The 17,997-nt window shown below is 35.1% G+C and overlaps 2 protein-coding genes across 5 annotated transcripts; one reads left to right on the forward strand and one right to left on the reverse strand.

Moving 5' to 3' along the window:
- The first annotated feature begins 143 nt into the window (after positions 1-143).
- Positions 144-5,163, forward strand: si:dkey-183i3.6 (LAT2 domain-containing protein). Of its 2 annotated transcripts, XM_051678404.1 has the most exons (12): positions 155-327; positions 1,086-1,191; positions 1,356-1,395; positions 1,499-1,533; positions 2,021-2,066; positions 2,319-2,353; positions 2,465-2,494; positions 2,594-2,618; positions 2,851-2,894; positions 3,197-3,256; positions 4,408-4,458; positions 4,538-5,163. In XM_051678404.1, the coding sequence occupies exons 2-12, from the start codon at positions 1,089-1,091 to the stop codon at positions 4,570-4,572; spliced, it is 504 nt and encodes a 167-aa protein (XP_051534364.1). In that variant the 5' UTR covers positions 155-327; positions 1,086-1,088; the 3' UTR covers positions 4,573-5,163. The 2 variants fall into 2 exon arrangements, with proteins under 2 accessions (XP_051534365.1, XP_051534364.1); XM_051678405.1 differs by lacking the exon at positions 4,408-4,458 and having other exon boundaries at positions 144-327.
- A 91-nt stretch (positions 5,164-5,254) lies between these two features.
- rfc2 (replication factor C (activator 1) 2) lies at positions 5,255-13,952 on the reverse strand. Of its 3 annotated transcripts, none has more exons than XM_051678398.1 (11): positions 13,800-13,952; positions 13,398-13,467; positions 13,281-13,322; positions 13,081-13,187; positions 10,714-10,815; positions 9,970-10,070; positions 6,210-6,367; positions 6,067-6,132; positions 5,900-5,980; positions 5,698-5,811; positions 5,255-5,455 (listed from the first exon to the last, which is right to left on the reverse strand). In XM_051678398.1, the coding sequence occupies exons 1-11, from the start codon at positions 13,901-13,903 to the stop codon at positions 5,399-5,401; spliced, it is 1,002 nt and encodes a 333-aa protein (XP_051534358.1). In that variant the 5' UTR covers positions 13,904-13,952; the 3' UTR covers positions 5,255-5,398. The 3 variants fall into 3 exon arrangements, with proteins under 3 accessions (XP_051534358.1, XP_051534357.1, XP_051534356.1); XM_051678397.1 differs by having other exon boundaries at positions 5,255-5,509; XM_051678396.1 differs by having other exon boundaries at positions 5,255-5,605.
- Positions 13,953-17,997: the final 4,045 nt, after the last annotated feature.

The following is a 17,997-nucleotide window of genomic DNA, read 5'->3' on the forward strand; positions in this document are numbered from 1 at the left end:
TACACTTCTGTCTAGTTGCAACATTTTCTGTCACCGAATGCTAATGAAACAGGCTGCATTTCAAAGAATATTGAGTAGGTTTGACATTTAATGTATGACAGAAAATACACATTTAGCAGGTTGACTTTGAACTATGAGTTTTCTCCTCTGAGCATTGTGTTGCTGTGGGTTTGTGGTGGACTCTTTACTGATGTCCGGCATGTTTCTGCACGGATGTGGTTAGATTTAGTTCGAAACAGGAAACACACAGGTTCATTCTGCTCTCCCATTAGTCCTTCAAATGACTTTCTCATCAGAATGGAAGTGGACTGAGAGGCCTCGTTAAAGGTAACTGCTCACCTATTTATATTCCTTTATTCATAATTCACTATGATTGAAAGAGAATTGTGCAACGAGTCTTGTGTTTATGTGTTGAAAACAGTTTCTCTGTGGTCTTAGTAATATGGCTGAAAAGGCTGTAATAGAATTATTTGCAAGTTGACTGTAATGCAACTCACTAAGATGATGGATTAGAATGTCTAATATTTTTTTACATTAAAAAACCTGTCATTAAAAAGACAGAATAAAATTACAAAATTAAGCAAGAAAGAAAAGACAAACGTTTGATGATGAAATAACTCTCATCCAGTGGTTCAATTAGTTGCTGATGAAAAAAAAAAAAAGACTTTTTTTTTTCACATGACTTACATATAAATAACAAATGAACCAGTATATACAGACACACAGTATATGAAAAAAAAAAAAAAAAAAAAAAAAAACAGCAACACTCAGCTCTCTCAGGATCATAATATACAATGATCCAAAAACAAAGAAAATGTCATCAAGACTTTTTTAATTCCTTTTAAAATTGTGTCACCATGGTTTTTAATCTGACACAATCTTGCATGTTGATTCATGCCAAGCATTAAATTATTCCTATAACTTGTGCGATGACACTTGGTGCCATTTTGTCAGTCATGGTTGTTTCTGTGATAAAATGATCTGTAAGTGAACATATAACACTGCAATTACTCATTTCCTCACTATCTATGTGGAAAAAAAAAAAAAACATTCAAGAAAAAAAAAATTTATTTCTTATTTTTCAGGACATGATTGAAGCCAATAGCCAGCAAGGAGCTCTCCTTGCCATCGTTTCCTTGGCCTGCCTTTGTTGTGTTTATGCCCTTTGTATGTGTTGTAAAAAGAAATCTAGTAAGTGGTCTATCATTACAACCCTTTTGACTCCAAAAAGTGCTTTTTTTCTCTCATTTGTGGGCTTTGAAAGTAACCTTTTACATTTGCTCAGATGTTCATTCTGTAAGGCACTATACATATGTGTCTTTTTTAATTTGGATATATTTTTTTATTTTGAGCAGTACAACAAGAGGACAACATCCTGTATGACCAAGACGTGTTGTAAGTAAAATGCTGTTGTTTTTCTTGGAGATATATTATCTATTGGCTCATACTGATATACTGTAAGGTAACCTGTTTCATATTTATTATTTTTCTCTTTCAGCAATCATGATCACAGCACATATGTTAAACGACCAGGTAATATTCTTAAAATTAAGCTTAATAAAAGTGTGAGCCAATAATCATAATGACAGTTTCTAATGTATATTACGCACGGTGTTCGACTTTCAGATTATTACTGTTTTACACTGTGTTCGAATTGGGGGGTCCCCTTAACGCTTAACCGTGAGGCGCTCTTGGGAGTGTTTATAATTTTCCAACTGAAAAATGTCATTTGGATTATTTATGAAAACTTGGACAGATAATGGACAATGTTGCATGGTGTCACCACAAAAATATGAAAAGAATTCTAGATTTCTGAGGAAACACCATGGGACCCCCCAAATCCATTTTGTTTTTGGCCTTATTGGGGGTCAGGGACCCTGTCCCCTCTAATCTGAATGCTGGTTTTACAGAATTCATTTTTTTTATTTTATTTTTTATCTTCTGTCAGAAGGGTGAAATTAAAAATGCACTCTTCACCAGGCAAAAATTATATTTTATTTGCATTATGTCTGTTTTCCAGTTACGAAACCAAACCAGATGTCTACAGAGAGTCTTTCTACCTCAAGGTAAGATACTTTGAGCACTAATCAACCCAATGTTTAGTCATTTTTAGTCGTATTTTCATTATTTCTTCCCAAAGCATCTTTGTCCACTTTATCTAAAATATCACGTTCCTTGTGGTAGGGGAAAATGTCTGAAATTGTACACAATTGTAAACATTGAGAGGCTGTGATGCATAACTGCCAAATAGCATAAATTTGAGAAAAAAAATCATCAACATGGACAAAAAAGTTAAACTATTAATTTCTTTTTTACAGGCTATCGACATCTATGTTAAATAGGACTCCAAATAGTAAGAATTTTCTAATTCAAATGTGCATTGCTCAAATTGGTATCTTAGTGGTGGTAATTTAAGAAAATTCACTTTAAATGGATGACTGTTATTTTGCCTGTTTCCCTGGAGGTCACAGCCGTTATCAGAACTTTCCAAATCGTAAGTGTCATTGTTAAGGCAATCATTAGACTTTACTTACAATAAATATAAAGTTTTAAATACAATAATATAATGTACCATGTTTTGCTTATGTGGCAGATGGCAGCTTTGAACCGACATACGTGTGAGTATTTTTTCCACATATGGGTAAAACAAGTCAGATGCTAATCAAACAATTTTGGCACAAAAGCATAATATAAGCTTAATAAAAATAAGTTGCATTCCTTCTGACATACAGTAGATACATTATGTGCATACATTTAGGCCTACCTTACATAACTTACACAATAATACATTTCTTAATATCTATACATGCTTTAAATATACTACAGTTTTTTTATTTTTTATTTTCATAGGGACCCAATTCCAGAAAACCATTATGTAAACGAAGATGACCCAGGTAAGCACGTGCGGATAATTGTCTCAAAATTATCTAAATACTTTTTGCAAAACACTTGCTTTCTCAGTTGTGTTAACAGGAAAAAATGAAGCCATTTATAGTGGGCACCTATGAACCTGTAAAGACATAACCCACTAGGTGATGAATACAGAATGTCTATTTAAAAACCTTATAAAAAAAACAATAAAAAAAACCAAGAGGCCACAAGTCACATACTTGCAGCTAAAAAAAAACAAAACAAAGGGGCACAAATGGATGGCGAGGTAAATATACTTAATGAAATGCTCATTCTCCTACCCCAGATACAGATCCAGGACCATACGAGAATGTATTTCCAACACAAGTTATTCAACATGATTCAGGTTGGTGTTTTAAGTGATTCCAACATCTTTTCCTTGAGGTAATACTTTAGAATAACTTTCATTAATAACAAATATTGTATCATGCTTATAAGATCAGAAGCTCATGTATGAATCAAAGTCTCATGACATACTATTTGAATGTCTATTAACTAATCTGTTGTTTAATTTTATTAAAGTTATTATAAATGGATATTATAAATGTTAAATAGAATGGTGTCGCCGTTTTATTTTTATTTTTTTTAAGTGACAGCTAATAGTATTATTATAGTTATTTATATTGGTGTTAATTTACATTTAATGCGTCTTTAGCACTGCAATTACATTTTATTATTATAGGAATGTTTTTTTTCCTCATCAGATTAGCAAAAACTTAAAGGAATATTCCGGGTTCAATACAAGTAAAGATCAAGTCGACAGCATTTGTGACATAAAGTTGATTACCACAAAAAAAATTATTGTGACTCATCCCTCCTTTTCTTAAAAAAAAAAAAAGGCAAAAATCGAGGCTACAGTGAGGCACTTACAATGGAAGTGAATGTGGACAATTTTTGGAGGGTTTAAAGGCAGAAATGTGAAGCTTGTAATTTTATAAAAGCGCTTGTAAAAACTCATGTATTATTTGAGCTGTAAAGTTGTTTAAATCATTGTTTTTAGTCATTTTAGGGTTTGTTGTCATTACATTGTCATTTCAACAAAGTTGTAAAATTGCCTGTAACTTTATACAGAAAAAGTGATTTTATCACAAATAAAATCATGTTAACATGCATATTGTTTATGCCTTGTGGCTATACTTTTGAATCAGTAAATATATTAATGTTTACAGATTGGCCCCATTCACTTCCATTATAAGTGCCTCACTGGACCCAGATTTTTTTTTTAAAGGAGGGACGAGTCAGAATTAGTTTTTGTGGTAATCAACATTATGCTACAAATGCCTTCAATTGAGCTTTACTTGTACTGAACTCAGAATATTTCTTTAAACAGCAGCATTTATACGATTTCTCGTATTTAAAATGTTTATTACAAATAATAATAATAATTTTCTGTGAATTTGTTTTAATAAAAAAAATGCACTTATCTGATGACATGGAATCTACATATTTTATTATATAAAATTAATCACTGACCTGTTGTCCATTATGTTTCTGTAGATAGCTGTGATTATGAAAATGCTGAATTTCTGAATAACAAATCTGATGAAGGTAATTATTCTGTGTTGATTAAAAAATTTTGTTATTTATAATGAAACCAGCTCACTTTGTTCTGTCCCTTTTGATACAGATGAATCAGAATATGTGAACGCTACCACAGAGTGACAATGAACACTTTTTGTATCACGGAATGAATGCTGCCAAAAAACAAGGTTGTAGCTGAAATGAGACTCCAGCTGGGATCAACTTAAATATTTGGAACACACTTATATGATTTAATACATGTATTTAGTAATAGAAAGAGTTGGTTTCCAGCTTTCGATCATATTTGTATTTTGACACAAATTTAACAATATCATGGCTCTGTGTAGACACTTTCCATCAATAAAGATTAATACATGTAAAATTGCTGAAATTAAATGAACACTTAATGTACACTATTTACTTGAAATTCAGATTTTTTTGTGCCTGGCTGAAATATAACTGAAATATGACCTACAACAAGACAGTAGAAAATAAGTATTTTACTAAAGCATTTAATGTATGGAGGCTGTAAAAGAGCTGTACCATAAAAATCATGCAGATATTTTATATAGATTGGAAAACTGAGTCAGAGGAGTAGCCTGCCACTCCCATCACATACAGAATGAACCAAAAAGTTTGGGGAGGAAGTTTGATTGGGGTAAACATTATATAAGCACAAACCAAAAGGCCAAAACAAGCTCATATGGTTTCTAACTGTACATTTGGTTGGGTGTCTGCCTCTGCTCTTGTTTTTTTTTAAATTATTTCTACCAAATTAGTATATGCAAGCACTTGATCTAAAAACAACAGTGAACAACATTAAAATGTTTTACATTTTTATTACTGCAGATTCTCATTTTTACAATTATTTTTTTATAGCATAAAAAGTCTTAATACAAGTACTGGTAGTTTAAGAACAATAATGAAACAGAAGATGTGTGATTATTTGGTAAATCTTCTCTTGACTTTAGCTGACATCAGGTGCTGCAGTCTTGCTGCACAATCGGCCCAGTAGACCAGCCATCTGTAATAGAGAGTTCACCCCTTCAGCCACTTTCATATGGGTGTAGCCAATCTCCTGAGGAATCACACGTATGATTACAATCACAGTGGATGCTGAGGCTTTTGTCTTTTTTGAAGTTTTAAGATGCAAGCAAAAGTAATCCAATCCATCCTTGTCATGAAAATATTGAGAATATGGAATCAGTAGGTGTGTCCAAACTTTTGACTTGTAGTGTATTTAACAGAAACACTACAAATACATACCTTAATATATTCTAGCTTCAAATATTCTGGCATCTGCAATGTCTTACAAACTCTAAAGATGTTTCCGATTATATCCTCTGGGGAGTATCCTAGGGACCAAAGCTGTTCAATAATCTGTATAGAGAAGCAACATATTTCAATTTAACCAGTGTCTGTTAGTTCTTATTTAGTCCGATTATTACAGGCAAGTGTTTTGTAGTACCTTGTAGGCTTCCTCAATGTTGGCGTTGACACAGTGTTCTAGCATGCCTTTAACCAGCAGAGGATGTGGCTCATCACACACCTGCAGAAGCAGCACTGTTTGTACTTCACCAGATAAATCTTTTTATCTAAATGGTTAGGAAAAAAAAATGACATATCCAAATATACCTTGAACACATTTTCGCTGTTGATGTAGCCAAATCCGGAATTTGTTGACTGCAGGTTGTTCAGAGCCTAGAGAGCCAGATTAAAGAAAAAATATTGGAGCAGATCCTGGAAAAAAACTATAACCATTAGTCACCCAGACTGACCTGTCTCATGTCCCCTTGAGCGGTGAAGATGATAGCCTCCAGGCCGTCGTTGGTGACATGCAGGTTCTCCTTCTCCACCACCTCTGTCAGACGCATCATGATCTGATCGTCTCTGAGCTTGCTGTAACGCAGGACGGCGCAGCGGGACTGAATTGGCTCTGCAACCAAACATCACTGTTTACTCAAAGGATAATCTGAACTCTGAATTACTCATAATAGAGCTGTGCTTCAGTGTACTTAACTGCAATGGGTTTAGAGTTGATCTGGAGCACATCGTCAAAGATTTAAAAGGGGTCATGTCACGCAATGTTTTTAACTATAATTTTCCTTGAGGTTCACTTATAATGTTAGTAAAGAATTTTGGCCCTCTGTCTGAAACATTTTTCTGCACTTCCTCCAAGACTTCAATATACACGCCCACTGTGTGATGACTGGCTAACATATTTGAAGTGCAAATTCCATTTCTGGTTAATTTCGGCCAGAATGCAGGACGTCCTAGCTAATACAGGATAGATGAGACGGCAGCAACTACCATATACTACACCACTGTCTTTTGTTGCACTCTGTGCTACACTTTCTTCTTACATAATAAAATAATTTAATAGCACATCAATATTTCGTGAGCAATTAAGCATTTCTTTGGAAAGTAACTGTATCGCGGTTTATTTCACGATAAAAACGACTATACAATTTCTTACATATCAAACAAACACACAGAAACAGTAGAGTCCAATTTGTTATTCAGTGGCGTCATCTATCAATATAGGTTTCTTTCCAAAGTCTGAGTCATAATAGTTCTCAAAAGAATCCTTAGTGAAATGTGCCAAACAAAACATATAACCCCACATTGATGCATTCAGGAACTTTGTTTAAATAAGACACTCATTCCTAACATTGGGATCCTTCAGAATGCTATGCCGAGATGCAGTTTTCCCATAACCAGGAACACAACAACATCTGGGGACCTTTACATGGCATCTTAATCTTTCAATGGTTAAAAGCAAACTACAGTAGCAATTAGAACCACTTTTAAAGCTGAATACCTCAGTTCACCACAACAATTGCGTATGTCGTGGAGGAAGGGCTATTTAAAACAACACTGCATTGTGACATCACAATGTAGCCAATTTCAAAACGAGTCCTTTTTGCAGAGAAGAAACAAATTCTCTTTTCGAACTGGAGAGGACGTTTTGAGTTCTGAAATTTGCAGTATGTTTTTTATAGTACAATGACCTCTTATTAAGCTTGGGATCCATGCCTTTTTCATGCATCGATAATTGGAAGATTTTCCCAATGATTATCAATATATATCAAGATTTTTTTTCTGATATAATTAGGGCTGCCCTTTGCACAATATTCTTTGTCTTTTCAAACAGATTTCTCATCACAATTTTGGTAAAGTGTGAGTGGCAGGGTAAATTAAAGGGGGTCGCACATCGGATGCGTCTTGCGAACAACATGGCGCGGTCTAAAATTTGACACAATTATTTCTATGAAGGTAGGTATACACACACACATTACCATCTCCAGAGGCTGTTAAAAATTATGCAGCGCCATGGAGCTCAACTCGCATAGTTTTCCGTTAACTTCGACCCAAATCATTATCAAAAGGACATAGATTATTTACTCTAGTCATTACTGGATGATATAGTGCGTATAAGTATCTTTCATAGAGCATACACAATGTATTTTCAGTTACAAGTATGACCGGTTCTGTGCTACATATAGAAAAATTGCATAATAAAAAAAAATAAAAAATAAAAAAAATCGCCATTTCTAATTGTTCAGTTTGCAGTTACACCAGTTTCATACACTAATCTGCAAATTCCTCAATGTCACTTCGTTAATTTTTGAAGAACTACAAAATCCTTTATAACTTTGTACTGCCATCAGCTCGTAATACAGGTGCATCTCAATAAATTAGAATGTCGTGGAAAAGTTCATTTATTTCAATAATTCAACTCAAATTGTGAAACTCGTGTATTAAATAAACCCACCAATTCACTATCTCAAAAAATTAGAATATGGTGACATGCCAATCAGCTAATCAACTCAAAACACCTGCAAAGGTTTCCTGAGCCTTCAAAATAGTCTCTCAGTTTGGTTCACTAGGCTACACAATCATTGGGAAGACTGCTGATCTGACAGTTGTCCAGAAGACAATCACTGACACCCTTCACAAGGAGGGTAAGCCACAAACATTCATTGCCAAAGAAGCTGGCTGTTCACAGAGTGCTGTATCCAAGCATGTTAACAGAAAGTTGAGTGGAAGGAAAAAGTGTGGAAGAAAAAGATGCACAACCAACTGAGAGAACCACAGCCTTATGATTGTCAAGCAAAATCGATTCAAGAATTTGGGCGAACTTCACAAGAAATGGACTGAGGCTGGGGTCAAGGCATCAAGGCCACCACACACAGACGTGTCAAGGAATTTGGCTACAGTTGTTGTATTCCTCTTGTCAAGCCACTCCTGAACCACAGACAACGTCAGAGGCGTCTTACCTGGGCTAAGGAGAAGAAGAACTGGACTGTTGCCCAGTGGTCCAAAGTCCTCTTTTCAGATGAGAGCAAGTTTTGTATTTCATTTGGAAACCAAGGTCCTAGAGTCTGGAGGAAGGGTGGAGAAGCTCATAGCCCAAGTTGCTTGAAGTCCAGTGTTAAGTTTCCACAGTCTGTGATGATTTGGGGCGCAATGTCATCTGCTGGTGTTGGTCCATTGTGTTTTTTGAAAACCAAAGTCACTGCACCTGTTTACCAAGAAATTTTGGAGCACTTCAGGCTTCCTTCTGCTGACCAGCTTTTTAAAGATGCTGATTTCATTTTCCAGCAGGATTTGGCACCTACCCACACTGCCAAAAGCACCAAAAGTTGGTTAAATGACCATGGTGTTGGTGTGCTTGACTGGCCAGCAAACTCACCAGATCTGAACCCCATAGAGAATCTATGGGGTATTGTCAAGAGGAAAATGAGAAACAAGAGACCAAAAAATGCAGATGAGCTGAAGGCCACTGTCAAAGAAACCTGGGCTTCCATACCATCTCAGCAGTGCCACAAACTGATCACCTCCATGCCACGCTGAATTGAGGCAGTAATTAAAGCAAAAGGAGCCCCTACCAAGTACTGAGTACATATACAGTAAATGAACATACTTTCCAGAAGGCCAACAATTCACTAAAAATGTTTTTTTATTGGTCTTCTGATGTATTCTAATTTTTTGAGATAGTGAATTGGTGGGTTTTTGTTAAATGTGAGCCAAAATCATCACAATTAAAAGAACCAAAGACTTAAACTACTTCAGTCTGTGTGCATTGAATTTATTTAATACACGAGTTTCACAATTTGAGTTGAATTACTGAAATAAATGAACTTTTCCACGACATTCTAATTTATTGAGATGCACCTGTATGTTTATGATCTGTCTCTTGTCCATGCCGTGACCGGCCTCAATAAATGTTATGTCACCCCCTTGTGGTCTCCCAAAGCTATTATGTCAGACTACATTGACTGGAATGCAACTTGCAGTGAACAAAGCACAAAAATTAGGCATCTAATATAAATGCCGGCTGATGTTAACATATCGATGCCTCGAATATGTATCAATAAAATAACATGCCAATCAATAATTGATATTGATATTTTATGACATCCTTACCTCTTATATGTCAAAATATCAAGAAAATTTGATTCCTCGTGACATGGCCTGTTTAAATTATATTATCTATTAAACAGCATTTTCTGTTCCCTGTGCTGGGCAGCTCACCTATGATCTTATCTGATGCATTACATGCCAGGGCAAAGCGTGTGGTTTTTGAGTATATCTCCATGGTTCTTCTCAAAGCCTGCTGGGCTCCATCAGTCATGCTGTTTTAGAAATATAACAATAGATAGACTTACCTAAACAGGTATTTTTCTACACATATACACTACCGGTCAAACATTTTGAAACACTCATTCTTTATTATAATTTTTTTTCTCCACATTTTAGAATAAAGTCATCAAAACTATGGAATTTCATAAATGGAACTATGGGAATTATGTTGTGATTAAACAAAATCCAAAATAAATCAAAACTGTGTTATATTTTAGCATCTTCAAAGTAGTCATCCTTTGCCTAGAATTTGCAGACATGTACTCTTGACATTTTCTCAACCAACTTCTTGAGGTATCACCCTGGGATGCTTTTTAAACAGTACTGAAGGAGTTACCATCTATGTTGGGCACTTATTGGCTGCTTTTCTTTATTATTTGGTCCAAGTCATCAATTTAAAAATAATTTGTTTTTTATTTTTTATTAAATTTTAGTTTTATAATGAAATAAATTCATATGGTGACACAATTATATTGTTGTCTACAAAACTAATTTCAAACATTTAAGACAAAACATATTGTCTTCAGATCAAAATATTTTTAAGATCATGAGAAACATTTCATTCAAGTGTTTCAAAAGTTTTGACCGGTAGTGTACATATATTATTTCCATTGTAATTACCCATTCTCCCCTTACCTGTCAGCCTCATCAAGAATGATGATCTTGTGGCGACCTTTAGGGAGTGTAACTTTTTGCTGGGCAAACATTTTGATCTTGTTTCTCACGACATCTATTCCACTGAAATTAAAAGACATAAAACATTTCTCTCTTTCATGATGGTTACAGGGGTGCAGTAAACTAAATATTTTGCTGGAAGTGCCAAAACAGAGATATTAACTCTTAAATGCATGGGTGTTTTACTAAACTTTTTAAATCACAAATGGATCTAAAAAATGGCGCTATATATATATATATACACACTGATGTATTTTGATGTTTTATTTTTCATCTATCAAAAAGAATGCAACAAATCACAGAACAGGATACATTACTTCTACACTGAAATTTCATGACAAACAACTGGCTGTCAAACACACTGAGCTACACATAACACAATCTACACACAAAATACACAGGAATTTTCTCAGGCACTTTTTGAGTCTAAACAGACACAAGTTTTTGTAGTGCATCTAAATGACAATCGCCAAATCATACTGTTCATGTGTTATACTTGCTATAGTTTACTTCCACGTTGCTTCTTCGTCAAACAGCAATGTAAAATGTAAATCAAGTCAATCAATGACACATCAGAGCCTCCTTGAGTAAGATAAAATTAAAAAAAAAAAAAAAAAAAAAAAAATACTTTTTTGCAATTTTGACCCTTTTTTGGTTACACTATTCAGAAGAGAAAGGTTCAGGAATACTAAAGATGTGTGGGCATAACTCCAGAAATGGATAAGCTACAGGGGGTGGAATGAGGTCCCAAGTTACTAAAGACCTGAGGTATGCATTAAACTTTAATGCACAACTTTAACTTTACGACATTATGGCCCGATATTAGCCTTTCACAGATATATCGTATTGCCGTATATGTCTTCTGATATGCACAGAAATGAAAACTTTTTTTTCGAACATATAATGCAGAAAACAATGCTTGGGGTGATTTAGAATTGGTGTCATAACGTAGTTTGTCTAGCAAAGTGCACTCCGACTCCATTGTTTACAGAGCAGAGCTGGCAGTGGCTCTGCAGACAGGGGAGTTAAGCGGTGCGTGTTCAGCGGTGTCTTCACGGTAAATTGCTAACTAGTTTGTGAAATACATACTGTAAAGTTAATAAACAATGACCCTATCATTTTTCCTTTTCAATATAATGTTAACCCTCTCCCTAACAACCATGTCACTCATGTTTATCACATCTGTTTGCTGTTAGCCAGCTATAGTTTGTCAGTACAGTCAGTAACGTAACAGATTGAAAGGTAAACATCAGAACATCTTTTTGCAGCTCAGCAGACAACGGTGCGGTGGTGGATTGTGTCAGTTGAGTGTTGATTTTGCACTACGTTGTTACCTAGTTGGTGAGACGCAATGCTGGAAAGTAAAATAAACAATGTCCATCTTTTACTCTCCATGACAACGAGCTTATAGCTAACTAGCTAACCACGTAGCTACTTTCATACCTTGTCAGCTGAGTGGAAGCTACTGTGTAAACATGTATTCACCAAACTGTGTTGTTCAGGATTCACAGTTTGGTACCCCCTTCAACCAAACAATTCCAGTCGTTGCATTTACAAAATGTAAAAGTCTGGTTTTCCATCGTTGAAATCTTCCTGAACCTGTGTAGCAGAATACGGTGTAACACCGCTGCCGCTGTTTATCTCTTGACTCGGCAGGTGTAAATGCTTCTTGTTTTACAACCTGCCAATAATTGACTGGCATTATTAAAATGGTCAGCATTTGACTGATACTAAACAGTACTACTGATGTTTATTTAGTTATTTATTTTCTTTGAATTTATTCTTTATTTAAATGGTCAGCAATTGACTGATACTAAACAGTACTGATGTTTATTTAGCTATTTATTTTATTTGGTTTATTCTTTATTTTAATGTTCAGCCATTGACTAATACTAAACATACAGTACTGTTTATTTAGCTATTTGTTTTATTTGCATTTATTCTTTATTTTCTCAGTGTTAATTTCTAGAATTTGTTGACAATGTATTATAATAATATCAAATATTCTTTGATAAAATTATTTAAGAAAGCATCTTTCTGAGTACTTTTGCATAGTCATATCGGTGCAAAATTGGTGTACAATCCACATTAAAAAAGGTCTGTTTTCATTCCAGCTCAAAAATTAGCTATATCAGCCACCATATCAGTATCGGTGTCAAAAATCCCATATCGGTCGGGCTCTATTGCATACCTCAGGTCTTTAGTGGCCCGGAACCTCAGTACTTCTGATTTTAACTTAATCAGAAGCATTATATTCACCCAACATCATTTCTTTATGATGAGAAGCATTAGAAAGCATTGCAGTGTGGTACTTACACAGGTACTTACCGGTCATTGGAGGCATTCAGCTCAAGCACAGCATCTTTCATGGCTGGACCCAGAAGAGCTCTTGCCAAACATAAAATGCTGGTAGTTTTTCCAGTGCCAGGAGGACCCTAATACCAAATTTGAACATTGCTTTATGCATACTGACAGATTAAGTCTGAATTCAGATGTCACGTGGCAGTGAAACCATGTTTTTAACTTACTGCAATGATGATGTTGGGAACGTTTCCTTCTCTCGCAAACACCTGCAACAGTAAAAAGGAAATGTGTCAGTATTTCCACAAGTCATTTCGAGAAACATCAACTGTTGCCATACTAACCTCCAGTCTGCTGACAGTCTCCTCATTTCCAACAATTTCATTCAACTTCAGAGGTCTGTATTTTTCAACCCTGAAAGTAATAGCACAATTATGTCATAGATAGTTCATCATATTGAAGATGCAACTTCTCAGGCAATGAAGTCTGTTCAGTTGCTGTGAAACACTCCATATAAGTTGGAAATAGATCAATCTAATTAGTCACCAATGGACATATAAAATATGCTATTTTTAAACGCTGGGAGATTCCAAAACTGAAACCTAGTGAGCTGCCTGTCTTGGCCAGCATAGTACTGCTAAAAATGTTGTCTAGGTTGGTAACTCACTAGTTTTTGAGACAAACAGCCTATGGCTCGCTAGCTTTAGCGACACTAAATTCACCCACGACAATGCTACAAACAGTACCATGGTAGTTCATAGGCAGTCGTTGATGGTTTGGGTGCAGTGTCATCCTTTTTAGGCTGTCCATCGACTTGTTCACTGTCTGTCTCTTTCATTTCAACATCCATGTTGTCTGCAGTAACGCGTCTTCCCGCCACGAGTGGAGAGAAACGGAACCTGAAATGACATCACTTCCGTCAAAACTAGCGTGTTACGACAGTTAGTCAAGGTTTGCGGATACCATATAAATGAATGGGGAGAGCCGTAAACTGACAACTACATATCGCAAAAAAAAATGCAATTTTATTGTTGTAAACTCCACATATAGTTAATTCCAAAAGGATTGTTTATTGTAAAACATGTTGAGGATTAAGTACAGGTGGTCAATTAATTAAGTGATAAGCTGTTTTCTCTCAAAATGTTTAATCGGAGTACTGAAGCATCTCCTCCATTGACATCTATTTAAAAACAACGGCCTCTTGTCTCCTTGTCTGTGTACCGCTCATCCAATGTCGCGTTATCCATTGTGTTGCTTACTTTGTAAGCTCACCTTATAGAGGGGCTCTGATTTGGCGCCTAGTGTATGTTTTGTGACGTATTCAATCAGAATTGTATACAATATTCATACATATTATATTTTTATAGAACTTTTATATATATATATATATATATATATATATATATATGCTTTGACATGTTTGCAGAAAACCAGTAGTGGTAACACGGAGGCTGCTGCTGTTAAGCAATTGTTTTTGTTTTTACATATTCAAATTATTGGTCATTCCATTTGGAGTGGCAAACAAGAGGCAAAATTGGTAAAAATAAATAAATAAATAAAAAATATATATTGTTTATTTAAAAATACACTTTAATTGCTATGTATTTAAAAATAGCTTAGAATGCTTTATCTAGTAAAATGGAAACTTTATGACTTTTTGGTTTTTAAATAATTTTAATCAAATACTGGTGACACAACCGCTTATGTCTGGTTGTTGAGTAGGTCGGTAAATAAGTAGGTAAATGAAACTTTAGGGATTTATTTAGAAAATTAAATAACTTTAAAAATCCAATTTATTTGCTGTTAAAAAAAAAAAAAATGTGTAGAATTTTTCAGCTAAGACCCTATCAAGGAAGAAATGTTATCTCTTTTTTATCTTGACATAAAAAAATAAAAAAATAAAACAAAGACATGACAAATGAACTGAAGAAACTTTATAGTGTTTATTCTAAAGGATAAAAGAGCATTAAGATTTGAAAACGTCAAATAGTAAACATTTTAGGCCCTGAAGGATAGAAATGGAATTTAGAATTTAAAGTACACCACAAATTTAATGTAACACCACATGAAAAGTTTAATGAACAAAATTATGAAATTCATACTAAGATTACAAAAACAGTCTACTCTGATAAAACAGCAACATTATTATGCAAAATTGCAATGAAAGCTTTCTTGAACTGTCATTAAATTTCAGTGGCATACCCAAAATTAAAGGCTTATAACTCTGTTTGGGATTGTTTTAAAGAAAATGTTTAAATTTTTTAATGATATAGAACGTGATAAATGATGAGACTCTCAGTCTAAAGAACTGCTAAAAAAAACAAAAAAAAAAACTAATTTGACATTATATATCTCAGGGTCAGTGTCACAATTGGAGTTTCACCGAACTTGCAGGTTGTGTATCCAGCGCACAATGGTAGAGTTTCGGGAAAAATAAATCCGTTAAAACACACAATGGACAAAGCGATGCCCAAAGAAAGAACTTTTCATGATCGAGATGATGGACAGTGTGCTGTTAGTGGAGAGACCACTTGGGACACCATGGCAGTTACAGCCGGTGAGTTGTCAATGCTAACATATTTTGCTAGATAGCTAATGTTTACAAATGATATAAACTCAATATTCTAGATACCTCATGCTTGAGCTTCCTTCTTGCTTGTGAAATGGGCGGGGCGTATGACGTTGGCACCAGGTCGGCATGTTAAGGGCAGGTTTTAGGGCAACGCTGCAGGGCTATTGGCCCGTGTTGGGAACCAAATCGATTTTGGTCTCACGGCTTGACGTCCGAGGCTATTGGCTCCGGCTGGCCAGTTGATAGCCCTGAATTGCAGTGGCCCGATAGTGGAAAAGCGGCTATTGAATCTGTGTAATTTACTTTGCACCATCTCCTGGTGGCCATATGTATTTAGAGTGTACGATCTTCTCCTCCCATATTTGGATGACTTCCACTTCTGGTTGCAGTGATCTGAATCCTAATACGATTGGTTTAGCATTCCATGACGCTGGACAATGTACTAAATCATTTCCGATGAAGTCATCTGATCCCAGAAAGCTAACGTGTTTTTAGCCAGATAGCACATTGTGTGCTGTGTGCACATTGTGCTTTGTGTGGATTATCTAATGATCTATGCATCCTATTACGTTGTATGTGGGCTGGTTTTAACAGGAATCTCTACTTATTTTATCAGTTTTATGTTTTTACCAATTACAATAAAATATGCAGTGCAAAATTATTAATAAATAATCAAAACGGAACACTTCTGATTTGTCTGCAAATTTCAAATCACTTGTTCAGTTCTGGTTATAATGCCTTCATGCACTGAAAAGTACAGCTTTAAAACAATACCTATTTTGTGTTGGTCAAGACTGTGGTTATTACTATTTAGATTTTTTTAATATATTTTTTATATATAACTATTTTATAACATTAAGAAAAAACTGACCTTGACATGCTGGCTGTTTGATGGTGTGGCTTGTGGAGTCAAGGCTCCCTGTTCTGACTCTCCTCTCTTTCTTGCCCTTTATTTTGTCTTAAATGTTCACCGTTTCTTCATTGCTTCTCTCTTTCCACTCTCAGAGAGATCTCCTATTCTCAGTCTTTTTTTTTTTTTTTTGTACTCAATGTTTTTAAATGTTTTTAAATAGGTTTCTCTTTTGCAGGTACTTTGCTCTTCGAACTGGGTCTGCATCTCTGTGCTGTCTATGAAGATGCTGCTTTACAGCAGCAGTAAACCTTGCCATACCTGACAAAAGTGATAAAAGAATATGATTATGAATGTCAACATGCAAAATGTGTGTTTTTTATTAAAATACAAGCTTTTTGTCTGTATATCTTCTGTGGAGTTTCTATGGAGTCTGTGGTGTTACCAAGAAATACAGAAACACCACAGACACATTTTCACAAATGTAGACTTTTCTAAAGTTGAGGCTACCATCATTATAGTTTCAAGGTCAGGGGTCATTTTAGAGATATTAATAAGATGATATATATAAATATTTTGATTAAAATCTTAGGTTATGATTGTAACACCACAGACACTGATAGTGTGACACATTAAATTGTCAGAAATGTAGTAAAATATATGAAAGATAATAAGAAAGAACAAACTTACAATGCACTCAGACCTGTCCTCAGATCAACAAACACCTACAGTGACTTTTACACACAGGAAGTTGACACATGGAATTCAATTTTTTTAAAGAGGTGACATCCATTGTTGTAACACCACAAACATGAAGTTGTATCTATTAGTCTTAAAAATTTAGTTAATACATACATGTTAAATTAAATCTATTTTCATTATATAACCACTTTATTTGTGTTTAAAAAATTTTTTTTTTTTTTTTTTTTTTTTTTTTTTTTGCAATTACATCCCAGGATACCTGTTTCAGGTAATGAGGGGGACATGCAGATTTTGTTACACATAATATTTCTCATACTCAATATAATATGTATTTTAAGACAAAAATGTAACTTTATATAATGCACAAATTGCTTTCAGCCTACAGAATACAAATGTGCAAACATTTTATGATATATTGGTATTGATTTCTCTTTTTGAGAAGAAGAGGGACACCATTTCCCACTGCAACTGAAGAATGACCCTTATTGCTCAGACCTTTTAAGCTGATTCAACTAAGCATATGTTACTGGTCCTACTTGTCCTGCTTTGAGTGGGATTTGAACTGTTGTCTCCGGCATGGGAGGCAGGCACTCTAACGAGGAGGCTAAAGGCTACAGCCCCTAACATCAGTCGTTAGTGCGCCTCTTGACGCAACATCTTGAGTGAGGTTTATACACTGCACAGCTACTTAGCAGCTGGCTACCGTTACACTTACCTCCCTAAACCTCACTCCCATCCAGGTCACAGCACCACTGTTACCAGTCCTGCTTGACCTGCTCTGAGCAGGATTCAAACTGGCATCTCTGGCAAGGAAGGCAGG

The sequence above is a fragment of the Myxocyprinus asiaticus genome, chromosome 38 (genome assembly GCF_019703515.2).
Source record: "Myxocyprinus asiaticus isolate MX2 ecotype Aquarium Trade chromosome 38, UBuf_Myxa_2, whole genome shotgun sequence".
Taxonomy (NCBI): Eukaryota; Metazoa; Chordata; class Actinopteri; order Cypriniformes; family Catostomidae; genus Myxocyprinus; species Myxocyprinus asiaticus.